Raw genomic sequence first — 15,394 nt, forward strand, 5'->3', positions numbered from 1 at the left:
GCAACCAATTATATACAATTATCAGAGTGGCATTATTTTTAATTCATCCTTGTAATATGGGTGCTGCTGCTATGGCAAAGAGATTGGGCATCCCATCCCTAATGGTCTTAAAAGGGTGATTCTGGAGGTTCACGTGGCAGGAAACACCTGTAATAAAGTTTAAATTTCATTTTTTGGTCACAAGTAGGCTTACATTAACACTGGAATGAAAATCCTCCAATCACCACACTCTGACGTCTCTTCAGGTACACTGAGGGAGAATTTAGCGTGGCTAATGCACTGAACCAGTTGCGTACTCAGGTGTGGAGGTCAATATAGTTTTGCTTCTGCCTCAGTGGCTGAATGTAAGATTATGCTGACTACAAACTGGGCAGGTTTACATACCCTAAATACCCCACGATGCTCCTCTTGTGCAAGGTTCTAAGCTGTTCCTAAAATGTATTCCTTTCTTTTGTGCTATACTGTCTCCAGTTCTTCACCTCTGCTGCTCTGGTCTGTGCAACAAGAGAATGACAGAAGGTGATACCTCTCCGCTGTTCCTGTGGGATCCCTGGATGCCTCAGAGCATCAGGTGGATTTACAACTGGTACAGTGGGGAATCATGGTGCTGACATACTGTCCCAGAACACAGAATGCATCAGTACTGTACCCAGAAATATCTATTTGATGTTTCATAAAATGTACATGAAGGTACTTTCTTTATTTTGACACCAAACAAGGCATTGGGCTTATGACACTTGTACATCTGGAATCTGCAAAGACTGAGTTGGAATCTCAGTTGGATCTCACTTTGACTCTGATATGAAAGTATGCTGCCCGCAGCACAGTGGAGTCAGACACTTAGGAACTTTCAAGCGGTTATTGGATAGGCACATGGAGCCCACCAGAAGGAGTGGGATAGTTTGACCTTGGATTCGGACAAAGCTTGGAACAACATCGAGGGCCTGTACAGTGCTGTACTGAAATAAAAAAAAATGTGGGTCTTGCCCCTAAAACACATGTTCCATGAATGAATCACAAGGTGGCAGTGACTGCCCTTGATATTAAGGCCATATTAGGACCCTAACAAAACTGGAGTCAATGAGAATCCAGGGGAAAATGCTTTGCTGGTTGGAGTCATATCTAGCTGAAAGGAAGGTGGTTGTGGTTTCGGGAGGTCAGTCATCTCACTGGGATAGTGTCCTCGGCCCAGTAATTTCAGATGCTTCATCAATGTGTTTTACTCCATCTTAAGGTCAGTAGTGAGAATGTTCACGGATCATTCCACCATTTGTAACTTCAACAATCCAAGTCCAGGTGCAGCAAGACCTGGAAAATATCCAGGCTTGGGCTGAAAAGTGGCAAACAACATTCACACCATACGCCAGGCAATGACCATCTCCAGTGAGGGAGAAACTAACCATTGCTCCTTTACACTCAATGGCATTACCATTGCTGAATCTCCCACTATCAACATCCTGGGGAGGAGAGGGGGTATCATTACCACAAACTAAACAACTAGCCATGGAAAGTCGGTGTAGCTTTGATGGGCTGAATGGCCTCTCCTGCATTATTAGAATTCTATGACTCTATCGATATATAAATTGTAGCTACGAGAGCAGATGGTGTCGAGACTAGCGCTTAATTTGGATTAAAGTGAGGGAGAGTTGCACAGCGTCAACCTCACTCCCTCTTCTCAATTTCCATCTGGATCCAGTGGCAAGACAAGAGTCAAGACGGCTGGAGATGGGACTAGGCACAGTGGATGACCAGGACATCTCCTGTATCTTGTCCTGCGCTTCGCGTTCCACACGGCTTGCCGAGGCTGCTTTCTTGACCTTCCATTGGTCTCGTCTGCTCAATCTGCCGGAATCTGTCTTCACATGCTGGGGTAGACATCTCCCTCTCTCACTGAGGGTTGAGATCCGTCAGCTACCCTCACCTGGTTTAGCCAACTTGTTGAGGTCGTTGCCCGCGGTGTGGCCGCTGTCGCATGTAAACAGCTACGGGGAGCCACAGGTGAGAGCTGAGTGCCAGGTGGGGACAAAGGGTGGACAGAGGATGCGACATGTTCCCCCACCAGAGGTACTACCCCTCCCTGACACCCCATACCCCAATCTTGCTGACCTACACCTGGGAAACACTGGCACAAAACCACCCTACCTGGCGCTGCCTCATCCACAAAGGCTGTCGAACTTACGAAGCAAGGTGCATTGCTGAAGCACAACTTAAGCGCGAGCTGCGCAAGTCCAGAGCCACCAGTGCAACAACTACAGTGTCTACACAAGTCTGTACCAAGACATTCCGTGCCCAAATTGATCAGTCATCTTCGGACACACGGCATCCAGCCTCAAAGTGACTAATGCTGTTGAGATCCTCATCGATGACAATGGACGAATAACAACACAAGAGCAGATCAGAGACTCGGAACTCTGCAGAGAGTAACTCACCTCCTGACCCCCAAAGCCTGTCCACAATCTACAAGTCAGGAGCGTAATGGAATATCCTGCCCCTGTCTGAATAAGTGTTGCTCAACAACACTCAAGAAGTTTGACACCACCCAGAACAAAGCAGCCAGCTCGATTGGCACCACATCCACACACATTCTCTCACTTCACCATCAACACACAGTGGCAGCAGTATCATCTATAAGATGAACTGCAGCAACTCACCAAGCCACTCACCATCCTGGTTTAGGAATATGTCAGAAAGAAGTCCCACAACATCAGCTTAAAGTCCAACAGGTTTATTCGTAGCAAATGCCACAAGCTTTCGGAACAGGCTGTTCCTTCATCAGGTGGCTGGGAGTTCTGATCACAAACAGGCCACAAAGACACAAACTCAATTTACACGAATAATGATCGGAATGTGAGTGTTTACAGCTAATCAAGCCTTAAAGGTACAGACAATGTGAGTGGAGAGAGCATTAAGCACAGGTTAAAGAGATGTGTATTGTCTCCAGACAGGAAAGTTAGTGAGATTTTGCAAGTCCAGGCAAGTTGTAGGGGTTACAGATAGTGCGACATGAACCCAAGATCCTGGTCTTCAAACAACCACACAACCTCAAACAGACCATTGTTCACAGCAAACTACCCAGTCTTCAGGAGAACCGTGACCACAACGCCACACAACCCTGCCACAGCAACCTCTGAAGATGTGCCGGATCATCGACACGGATACCATCATCTCACGTGAGAACACCATCCACCAGGAACACGGTACATACTCTTGAAATTCGGCCAAAATTGTCTACCTGATATGCTGCAGGAAAGGATGTCCTGAAGCATGGTACACTGGGGAGACCATGCAGATGCTACGACAATGGATGAATGAACATCGCTCGACAATCACCAGGCAAGACTGTTCCCTTCCTGTTGGCGAACACTTCAGTGGTCACGGGCATTCAGCCTCTGACCTTCGGGTAAGCATTCTCCAAGGCGGCCTTCACGACACACGACAGCGCAGAGTCACTGAGCGCAGACTGATAGGGGAGTTCCGCATGCATGAGGACGGTCTCAACAGGGATCTTGGGTTCATGTTGCACTATCTGTAACCCCCACAACGTGCCTGGACTTGCAAAATCTCACTAACTGTCCTGTCTGGAAACATTACACATCCTTTTAACCTGTGCTTAACGCTCTCTCCACTCACATTTCCGTAAATTGAGTTTATGTATTTGTGCCCTGTTTGTGATCAGAACTCCCACTCACCTGACAAAGGAACAGCCTGTTCTGAAAGCTTCCAAAAGCTTGTGGCATTTACTACAAATAAACCTGTTGGACTTTAAGCTGATGTTGTGAGACTTCTTTCTGTTTTTACCCCAGTCCAATGCTGACATCCCCACATTAGGAATATATTCCTTTGCAGTTGCTGGGTCAAAATGCTGGAATTCCTTCCCTAACAGGACTGTGGGGAGGGGCACATGGACTGCAGCAGTTCAAGAAGGCAGCTCACCACCACCTTCTCACGGGCAATTAGGGATGGGCAATAAATGCTGACCTAGCCAGGGGCACCTATATCCCATGAGTGAATAAATGAGAGTTATCCTTTCCTACTCTGCATATTCTAACATCACACAACTACTACATTAATTCCCCACTACAGCTTTCTGTTCCACCAGTGTATTTATTGTTATTGAGATGATAGTTGGGGACTAGTTGTGCTGCAATTATTAATGAACTGATTTATTTTAAAGGGTGCTGCAGGAAGAATTGGACCTATGGGCCAGCCAGGACCCCCAGGACAACAGGTACATCATTCTGTCTTACCAATCATATCTTTATAATAGCTCATTCTGTTTTCTAACCTGAAGACTTTTTGAAACTCACTATAGGGCGGTACGGTAGCACAGTGGTTAGCACTGCTGCCTCACAGCTCTAGGGTCCTGGGTTCGATTCCCGGCTCGGGTCACTGTCTGTGTGGAGTTTGCACGTTCTCCTCATGTCTGCGTGGGTTTCCTCCGGGTGCTCTGGTTTCCTCCCACAGTCCAAAGATGTGCGGGTTAGGTTGATTGGCCATGCTAAGAAATTGCCCCTTAGTGTCCAGGGGTGCATAGGTTAGAGGGATTAGTGGGTATAATATGGGGGTAGGGCCTGGGTGGGATTGTGTTTGGTGCAGACTCTGCACTGTAGGGTCTATGATTCTATGATATGTTCAAAATGACCATACTCAGGTGTTTAGCTTATTGAAAGGTTATAGATAGAATAACCAGCATTGAACCATAGGCTAAAATATAATTCAAAATCTCAGTGGTTTATAAATCTTTCAGACTGGATTACAGAATGGAATCTAATTGAAGATTGTGGATGGTTTATATTGAGTGTGATCATACTATGCCTTTAAGAAATGTATTTGTGTCATGTTTCTTGTGAAAAGATGTTAAGGGTCAGCTCTGTTTAAATGGTGCCGCTTTATCTGCTTCAGATAGTCCACCTGTAGAAGGATAATTAGTCCTAGTAATTGGAGTATTTGTTTTAATCTGAGTTAATGCAGTTTTGTTACTTTTTGGGTTGCCCCCAGAGGTTTCAGATTAGGATTTAATTAGGCTGCTTGACAATGCATCATATGTCAATGGGAAGAGCTTGTTTTACAGAGAGATAAGCAGGCAGTTTCTGTTTGGATTTTGCAAGGAGTAGCATTTTTTTGCTCTCTCTCTCTCGAAGTCTAGAACTGGCCAGAATATAAGTATCTTTCTCCAGAGGTACTAAAAGGCTTGAGGACTGACAATCCATGTAAGCCTGTGTGTTTTTGCTAACTGATCCTGAAGAAGAGTTTGAGTCTATAAGAGGAATATTGCTTAAATTTGAACTAACAAACATAGATTAGCAGTAAAGAATTATATCTTTTTATTTTCAATAGGTAAAAAATATACTAAATTTTCCTGTTATAGTTAAGTTGTATAGTTCAATAAAGTTTGTTTTAATAAAAGCCTCCTCGTGGGCCAATGGAATCTTATTCTTACAGAAATACCAAAATCCAAAAAAGTTGGGGCCTTGTCAAACTTCATCATATACCTTGGAGATTCCGATCTGGTCCCTAATATTAGAATAAATGATACCTAGGGGTGAGTTATAGATTAGAATCAAATGACTCTTACATATCTAATCTCAAACAGCTACCGACCTTTCAGCCTGACAGCATGTGAGGCCAATTTTCTGAGTGAATTGATGATGATTATTTTGTGCTCTGTTTGTACAGGGACTTACTGGTAACCTCCACGGTGCAGAAGGGAGTGCAGACCTCCTGGTAAGAACAACCTGTGCATTGTTTAACTGGAGTATTGTACACAGCTTAGACACTGAAAGCAGTTTCAGTAATGATGTGAGAAAACATAGGCAACTCAGGCTTATGAAGTTGCTGGGATGTTAAATTGATAACCTTCCTGTACAGATTCACTGGGATACTCCCTGCGATGAAAGGATACACATCTGAAGAAAGAATGGAAAGATTTTTGCAGTTTTCCTGATAACTGCAGATTCTGGAGCTGACACAATAGAAGTGTTTAAAATTATGAAGGAATGAAACAGGGTAAAGAGAAACAGCCTTGTTCCATTAACTGACCAGTCAATAAATATAAGTCAGGAGAAACCTCTGAATACTGAGTTGGGAGACTGCATTTCACTTAGTTTCTCACTCACTAACACTATGTGAACAGTCAAGATTGGATTGGATAACTCGATGGAGAATAAAGGGGTGAAGGGTTTAGTAAGCAGATGGCTAAACGTGACCAGTTGCTCAGGTGGAGGGGAAAGACTGCTGGTGACAGAATGGTCTGATTCAGGATTGTGACTTTCATGTGAAGCAGCCAGCATAGTTCAGGACCCCACGCACCCCGGACATTTTCTCTTCCACTGTTTCCTGTCGGGAAAAAGATACAAAAATCTGAAGTCGCATATCAATCAACTCAAGAACAGCTTCTTCCCTGCTGCTGTCAGACTTTTGAATGGATCTACCTTCCATTAAGGTGATCTTTCTCTACACCCTAGCTGTGGCTGTACATGATATTCTGCACTCTCTCATTTCCTTCAATATGAAAGGTATGCTTTGTCTGTATAACACGCAGAAACAATACTTTTCACTGTATGTTAATACATGTGACAATAATAAATCAGATCAAATCAAAACATTGATATAGCCAATTAGCCCAGCATTGTGAAAATCTTCATTAGCTTGTTACAAAGAACAACCCAGCACGGGATACAGGCCCTTCGGCCCAACGAGCCCGTGCTGCCATTTGAACAATGCATTTTCCTACACCTACCTTACCCCGTGTGCATGGTAATGGTACCCCTATTGTAGCCAGATTCAGGGGAGAATAGTGTCGGGTCAATTTGGTACACCAATCAGCCTAAGAGCACATCTTTGGGGTGTGGGAGGAAACCGGAGCACCCAGAGGAAACCCACGCAACCACAGGGAGAATGCGCAAACTCCCACCGCGACTCAATCCCTAACTCCTCCATACTGTTCTCCCTCTGCACTGCTGTGATGTGCTCCTTTACTAACAACGCCACCCCTCCACCTCTCTTCAACCCTCCTCTGTCACACCTAAAACACTTATACCCAGGGATATTCAGCTGCCAGTCCTGCCCTTCCTTTAACCACGTCTCCGTCACTGCCACCACATCTAAATTCCTCACAAACATCAAGGCCCTAAGCTCATCCGTTTTACCTGTTACACTCCTCGCATTAAAACAGACACACTCCAACCCTCCAGGCCCACTCGGATCCTCCTTTCCCCTGATAATTTTCCGTTCAACCAAACCTAGCCTGTCACCCAACTCGCTCCCAATCCCAGTGCCTAATGAGCTATCAGTCTCATCCCCACCCCCCCTCCAAATTAGTTTAAACCCCGCTGAAACACTCCAGCTAACCTCCTAGCTAAGATATTTGTCCCCCTCCCATTCAAATGCTCCCCATCCCTCCTGTACAGGTGCCCTTCCCTCACAAATACTTCCCAGTGATCGACAAAAGTAAAGCCCTCTACCTTGCACCAATCCCTCAGCCATGCATTCAGCTGCAGGATCTCTTTATTCCTAGCCCTGCTGGTACTAGGCAGCAGCCCAGAGAATGCCACCCTGGAGGCCCTGCTCTTCAGCTTGGCCCCCAACTCCCTAAATTGCCTACGTACATCCCCCCTACTCTGCCTTCCTACATCCTTTTCTCCTATGTGTATTATTATTTCTGCTTGGGTCCCCTCACCCTTCAAAATTCCCTCTATCCTCTCTGATACGTCCTGTACCCCTGCTCCAGGGAGGCAGACTACCATCCTGGAGTCACGCTTTTGCCCACAGAACCGCCTATCAATTCCTTTGACCCTCCCGTCCCCCACCACTATCTCATTGCCAGCCCCCTTTCCTTCCCTCTGAGTCATTCTGGTCCTCCTGATGTGGAGGACCTTTGCATTATTGGACTGCCACCCCAGAGCTGGAATGCATAAAGGCATTATACCAAACAGTGAGTTACTTCTAGGAGCTGACCTTTCTGACCTTTAACCATTCCCTTTCTCAAAGGTTGGTTCACTTTGTCCTGGGTCTTCCACTGGGGACGGGTTCCAGTGATCTGCCAGGGTGATGGAATAGGTTGTTCCCAGCTCAAATTCCTCTTCAATAATCTATAGAACCATAGAATCCCTACAGTGCAGAAGGAGGCCATTCAGCCCTTCAAGCCTGCCCCAACTCTCCGAAAGGGCATCTTACAGGATGGAACCTAATTGAAGAGTGTGACCAAACTGTGCCTTTAAGAAAGAGCATCTTACCTAACACCCCCACCACCCCCAACCCCATAACCCCACCTAATTCATCTAACCAACAGGTCTTTGGACAATGGATCTGATTGGAATGCACTACCCGACAGGTTAATGGAAGAAACATTCAATTCTAAGTGTCAAATAGGAATTGGGGATACGTTTAAAAATGAAAAAGCTGAGACTGATTGGGTAGCTATTTCAGAATCAGCACAGACATGAAGGACTGACTGGCTGCCTGTGTGCTGTGTAATTCTACAACATTTGGCATTTTATCCCATTCCCTCTATCATGTCAGGTTCAGTCTCAGGTCACTACCATGCCAGATGATCTCAGCCTGGGACAGCCATGGGCGACACAGTTAGCATTCAGTGCCCTGGGCTAAGCAGGGTCAGAGCTCTACATTGTGCCTTTAAGTTGGGGAGTATGCCATGATGCCCACAGAATTCTCACCAACCGGTCTTGGGTATAAAGAATGAACCAAGTGCTAGGGAGCAATGAATCTAAAACTCAACAGCACTCACTCCCTTCAGGCATGCATGAGATTACTAAACAGTCCAGTCTGGCTATAGTCCAAGGTCTCTGGATTCATCCCCATGTTTATCAAACATTTTGGACAAAAAGAGGGTGAGTGCAGAGGCCCTGAAACAAGTCCTGAGAATGAAGCATTCCATGACCGACTGTTCTTAACCTTGCCCCTTGCCTGAGGTGTGGTGACCCTCAGGTTAAATCGCCACACCACAATCTCCCCTTCAAAGCAGAGCACAGTCTGTGGTTATCTGGGACTACGGCAACACTAAGTTGACCTCTAAAATCTTTGTGTTATATTCCAGTGTCCAACCTCATGCCCTCCGGGACCAAAAGGCCCACAAGGACTTCAGGGGCTCAAAGTAAGTATCTTTGACTCATCGAACTAAATGTGCTCTGCGTAAGATGTAAGTAATTTAACACAGCTTAGCAAAATGGTGAAAATCTAAAGAATACCAAAAGAGGCTGTTAGAGTGGAGAAGTGATCATCTCAGCCTGCTTGATGCTGTTGGTGTTATTGTTTCAGTGGAAGTTAAATGAACAATAGTTAACAGATCAACTGCTACCTTGTCGTTCACAGGGCCACAAAGGCAAACCGGGATATCTTGGAGAAGCCGGCAGACAGGGTCCGCCAGTGAGTATGTTACAGACCATTCTTGAATATAACCACGTGGTGTTCCTGATGGTATGACACAAACACTGACATAGTCTTATTAAATTCCTTTCCTTGCTGTAGTTTATGCTGATTATTTTAACTGAGCTAATAGCCCTATAACAATGGACTAAAGAGGAATTTGGTAGCAGTGTCTTAGTGTTTGGCTGTAACATCAGCAGCAGCACTCATTGCTATAGTAGAGAATGTGTGTGTGTTCAGTGAAAGTGAGACTAACAGATTATATAAAAGAATTTGAGTTTACGTCAGAGAAAGACTGGTCTAGATATCGCATACTGAACACAGTGAATTGAATTCTTTCTCTTACGCTCTGATCATATGTTTTTTTCTGGGAGTGTGAGCTGGTGAGGAGGGCAGTGGACATCACGGAGCAGAGTGAATCATGGGTCCAGTAATCTTTCCCCTTTTACTAATGAGGCACACAAGGAGAGAGAAAGAAACAGGATAAACACTAACCAAGGAAATGGGCTGGACCACATTGTCAGATTCAAAACCGAAAGTGAAACAGAGAGAAAGAGGGAGACAGAGTGAGAGAGAGATAGACAGAGAGGGAGGGAGAGAGAGAGAGACTGGGGGGGTGCTGGGGAGGGAGGTTGGGAAGGTGGGGAGGTGGTAGTGGTGGGTTGACGGTTCGCCCCTCTGGAAGGGAAGTTAGCTGTAAGCTGTGGGCATGCAGGTTTGTTTAAAAGTGAAACTTCCACCCGAGGGAGCTGCCTGACGATCTGATTGGCAGCCCCGTCAGTGCTGGCATTGCCAGAGTTCAGTAGTGATCGCTGCCCCTGACTGCAGGAAGAACCCCAAATCGGACCATGGCTGCCCTAGGATATCCAAGTTTCAACATTGTAGGGTGGGGAGGGGGTGCCCTGGTTTTATTGGATGAAAAGAAGGTGATATCTTGCAGGGTGGGATGCCCACAATGCACTCAGGCCACCCTCTCCCGTAGGATGCCCCCACCTTCCCTCCTGTAAAAACTGGCCTCCCCACTCCTGTCCAACTTCCTATGCCCACTATATCCTGGCAATGGGCAGGGCATTATTCAGGTCAGTAGACTTGACTACAAGCCAAATTGATGTTGAATTATTCACTTAATCTTGGCAGGTGGATATGATTTTTGGTACCCGCTCACTGTGTCAGTAATGGTGAGTTGGTGGTGGGCTGCCAACCTACCGATTGTACCAGCCCCACTCACTGTAAACACACCCGGTAGGGGCACCTAAAATGCACCACATTGTCTCTTTTATCAGCAATATCATGTTTTCTATAGTTATGTGTTACTATGTGTGACAGTCGAGTGTTATATTATCATTGGCTGCACATTACTGGATATCACACTCTATTGTTATTGTATGTTGCAAGGTATAACACTAGTTTAGCACTATTTATCATCGAATAACACTGTTGATAGTTGTAACACTGTATTTGTTATTCAATTAGACACTGTATTACTGGGCATAATATTGTATATTATAGAATAACACTGTATTGAGCATAACACACTGTATGCATTATATAACACTTGGTTATATATTATCATAGTGTTTTTTATCGGGTGTAACACTTTATATTTTATAATTACACACCATATGTTATTTGGTGCAAGATTATATATTCTATAAGCGCAAAACATTTGTTACTGGGTATAACATACTGTATTTGTTCTATAAGATCACACCATGTGTTACTGGATATAACTCTATATATTGTATAATAACATAACGTGTTACTTGTTGTGATACATCTGTATGTATTAATTAGTAACACACAGTATTTTATTGGCTATAACTCGGTCTAAATTCTATAAGAAAACACTGTGTCACTGGCTGTAACGTTATTATAATGTAGAGATGTCGGTGTTGGACTGGGGTAAACACAGTAAGAAGTCTCTCAAAACCAGGTTAAAGTCCAACAGGTTTACTTGGTAGCAAAAGCCACTAGCTTTCGGAGCGCTGCTCCTTCGTCAGGTAAGTGGGAGTTCTGTTCACAAACAGGCAGGTAATTTACAAAATAATGGCTAGAATGCGAGTCATGACAGGTAATCAAGTCTTAAAGATACAGACAATGTGACGGAGAGAGCGTTAAGCACAGGTTAAAGAGATGTGTATTGTCTCCAGTCAGGATAGTTAGTGAGATTTTGCAAGTCCAGGCAAGTCGTGGGGGTTACCGATACTGCGACATGAACCCAAGATCCCGGATGAGGCCGTCCTCATGTGTGCGGAACTTGGCTATCAGTCTCTGCTCAGCGACTCTGTGATGTCATGTGCAGACCACCTACCCGAAGATCAGAGGCTGAATGCCCGTGACCGCTGAAGTGTTCGCCAACAGGAACACTTCGGCCAGTCTCCCGATGAAATTTTACAAACTCATCCACTTCGTCATGGACCTCTTCACCTTCAACAATCAGTTCTTCATCCAAACCACAGAACAGCCATGAGGACCAAATTCGCATCTCAATATGCCAATATCTTCATGCACAGGTTCGAACAAGACCTCTTCACTGCACAGGACCTTCAACCGATGCTATACACTAGATACATCGATGGCATTTTCTTCCTTTGGACTCATGGTGAACAATCACTGAAACAACTATATGATGACATCAACAAGCACCATCCCACCATCAGACTCACCATGGATTACTCTCCAGAATCGGTTACATTCTTGGACAAAGGACGGTCACCTCAGCACCTCACTGTACCGCAAGCCCACAGATAAACCTCACGATGCTCCCCTTCTCCAGCTTCCACCCTAGACATGTTAAAGAAGCCATCCCCTACGGACAAGCCCTCTGTATACGAGGATCTGCTCAGATGAGGAGGATCGCAACAGATACTTCCAGATGCTGAAAAATGCCTTTATAAGAGCCGGATATGGCGCGTGACTCATCGATGGACAGTTCCAACATGCCACAACGAAAAACCGCACTGACCTCCTCAGAAGACAAAACAGGGGACATGGCGAACAGAGTACCCTTCGTTGTCCGGTACTTCCCCAGAGCGGAGAAGCTACAACATCTTTTCCAGAGCCTTCAAATGTCATTGATGAAGATGAACATCTCCCCAAGGCCATCCCCACAGCCCCACTTCTTGCCTTCAAAAAACTGCACAACCTCAGCAAACTGCCCAGCCTTCAGGAGAACAGTGACCACGACACCACACAACCCTGCCACAGCAACCTCTGCAAGACATGCCTGATCATCGACACAGGTACCATCATCTCACGTGAGAGCACCATCCACCAGGTACACGGTACATACTCTTGCAACTCGGCCAATGTTGTCTACCTGATATGCTGCAGGAAAGGATGTCCCGAAGCATGGTACATTGGGGAGAGCATGCAGACACTACGACAAAGGATGAATGAACATCGCTCGACAATCACCAGGCAAGACTGTTCCCTTCCTGTTGGGGAACACTTCAGTGGTCACGGGCATTCAGCCTCTGACCTTCGGGTAAGCATTCTCCAAGGCGGCCTTCACGACACACGACAGCGCAGAGTCGCTGAACAGAGACTGATAACCAAGTTCCGCACACATGAGGACGGTCTCAACAGGGATCGTGGGTTCATGCCACTCTATCTGTAACCCCCATGACTTGCCTGGGTTTGCAAAATCTCACTAACTGCCCTGTCTGGAGACAATACACATCTCTTTGAATGGGATTGAATATAAAAGTAGGGAGGTCTTGCTGCAGCTGTATAGGGCACTGGTGAGGCCGCAGCTGGAGTACTGTGTGCAGTTTTGGGCGCCGTACTTATGCAAGGATATTTTGGCCTTGGAGGGAGTGCAGAGGAGGTTTACTAGGCTGATGCCGGAGTTGAGGGGGTTGAGCTATGAGGAGAGGCTGAATAAACTAGGCTTGTACTCGTTAGAGTTTAGAAGAATGAGGGGAGATCTCATTGAGACGTATAAGATGATGAATGGGATGGATAGGATAGAGGTGGAAAGACTCTTCCCGCTCAGAAAGGACAGTAGGACTAGAGGGCACAGCCTCAAGATAAAGGGGGGGTGGTTTAGAACGGAGTTGAGGAGGAACTTCTTCACTCAAAGGGTGGTGAATCTCTGGAATTCTCTGCCCGTTGAAGTGGTGGAGGCTGCCTCGCTAAATATTTTTAAGACGCAGATTGATGGTTTTTGATAAGCGAGGGGATTAAGGGTTATGGGGAGAGGGCGGGAATGTGGAACTGAGCCACGACAGATCAGCCATGATCTTATTGAATGGCGGGGCAGGCTCGAAGGGCTAGATGGCCTACTCCTGCTTCTACTTCTTATGTTCTTATGTTCTTTAACCTGTGCTAACGCTCTCTCCACTCAGACTGTCTGTACCTTTAAGACTTGATTACCTGTAAAGACTCACATTCCAACCATGTTTTGTAAATTGAGTTTGTGTCTTTATATACCCTGTTTGTGAACAGAACTCCCACTCACCTGACGAAAGAGCAGCGCTCCGAAAGCTAGTAGCTGATGTTGTGAGACTCCTTACACTATTATAACACATTGGGCACGATTTCGCCATTTTCATTCTAAGTGCTGAAGCTGGGCACAATTCAGATCCGACTCGGAAATCTGCTTTCAGATGCTCCCATATGCACTTAGCCTGGAAAAAAAATCGTGGATCTGGATCGCACTGTGGGTGGGGCTTAGCGTGCCTGAAATGATCGGAGCTCTGAATTACGCATAAGGAGTTAGAAAATCGTGCCGCTGTCACATCACTCCCGAGCCACAAAAAATGGATAAAGTGGCCCGGAAGTGATGGCCCCCACAGACATCACCCCCACCCCTACAACATAACTTTCCCCCTTTATCCACCGCCCCCCCCGACTGATTGCAACCCTCTATCCCCTTCCCCTGCACTGATCGCCTGCAGAGTGGCAGCGGACCCCCACTCCCCCACCCCACCAAAGGCCTCCTTCCCAGTATGTTTCACACACTCAGACCCTTTGACAGTTTCACTAATTTAAGTACACGTGCACTATTCTAGCTGTGGAATCCCTTCTCTCTGCTGCCTGCACTTGCAAAATCCACCCAGTTACATATCCAGGCCTTTACTGAAGCTGAGTAATGCACCGGCCCTCCAACAGAACATCTTACCCAGGCCCACCCCCCACCCCGTCCTCTAACCCTATGCACGGTGAGTTGTCTTGTTAAACCTCTGAAGTCCATGCTGCACCCACAGTGCTGTGAGTGAGACAGTTCCAGGATTCCGACTCTGTGACAGCGAAGAAACAGTGATATATTTCCAAGTCATGATGGTGAGTGACTTGGAGGGGAACATTCATGTGGTGGTATTACCAGGTATCTGCTGCTCTTGTCCTTCTAGATAGTAGAGCTTTAGAAGGTTCTGTCTCAGGAGACTTGGTGAATTCCCACAGTGCATCTTGTAGATGGTACATACGGCTGCTATTGTTCGTTGATGGGGGAGGGTGTGAATGTTTGTGGATATGGTATAATAGTGTTAATTATAAAACACACAAGTGTTATGTTTGTCACTAAACATTATAAAATGACATAGTTCTTTCCTGTGTGTATCTCCTCTATGTATTCTATAACAGCCTTCATGGATTGAATCTGCTGCTGATAATGTATGCAGTGAGATATTGGATCATGCTGTGTACAGTCTGTTTATGGTACATGAAGGGTCTTTATCTCTACACAAAGAGATGGCACCAAATTGGTGGTATAGTGGACAGTGACAAAGGCTATCTAGGATTGCAATGGGATCTTGATCAATTGGGCCAGTGAGCTGACGAATGGCAGATGGAGTTTAATTTAGATAAATGCGAGGTGTTGCATTTTGGTAGATCGAACCAGAGCAGGACGTACTCAGTTAATGGTAGAGTGTTGGGGAGAGTTATAGAACAAAGAGATCTAGGGGTACGGATTCATAGCTCCTTGAAAGTGGAGTCACAGGTGGACAGAGTGGTGAAGAAGGCATTCAGCATGCTTGGTTTCATTGGTCAGAACATTGAATACAGG

At 45.8% G+C, this 15,394-nt stretch overlaps 1 protein-coding gene across 1 annotated transcript in view; it reads left to right on the top strand.

Annotated features, from left to right (window-relative positions):
• The window catches only part of LOC145357699 (uncharacterized), a 116,394-nt gene that overhangs the window by 46,904 nt on the left and 54,096 nt on the right, over positions 1–15,394 (top strand). Inside the window, exons 9-12 of the mRNA XM_080211124.1 lie at positions 4,175–4,228; positions 5,677–5,724; positions 9,056–9,112; positions 9,331–9,384. Coding sequence (XP_080067250.1) covers positions 4,175–4,228; positions 5,677–5,724; positions 9,056–9,112; positions 9,331–9,384 — 213 coding nt within the window. The remainder of the gene's footprint in view (positions 1–4,174; positions 4,229–5,676; positions 5,725–9,055; positions 9,113–9,330; positions 9,385–15,394) is intronic.

The sequence above is a fragment of the Carcharhinus amblyrhynchos genome, chromosome 24 (genome assembly GCF_965287045.1).
Source record: "Carcharhinus amblyrhynchos chromosome 24, sCarAmb.v2.hapA, whole genome shotgun sequence".
Taxonomy (NCBI): domain Eukaryota; kingdom Metazoa; phylum Chordata; class Chondrichthyes; order Carcharhiniformes; family Carcharhinidae; genus Carcharhinus; species Carcharhinus amblyrhynchos.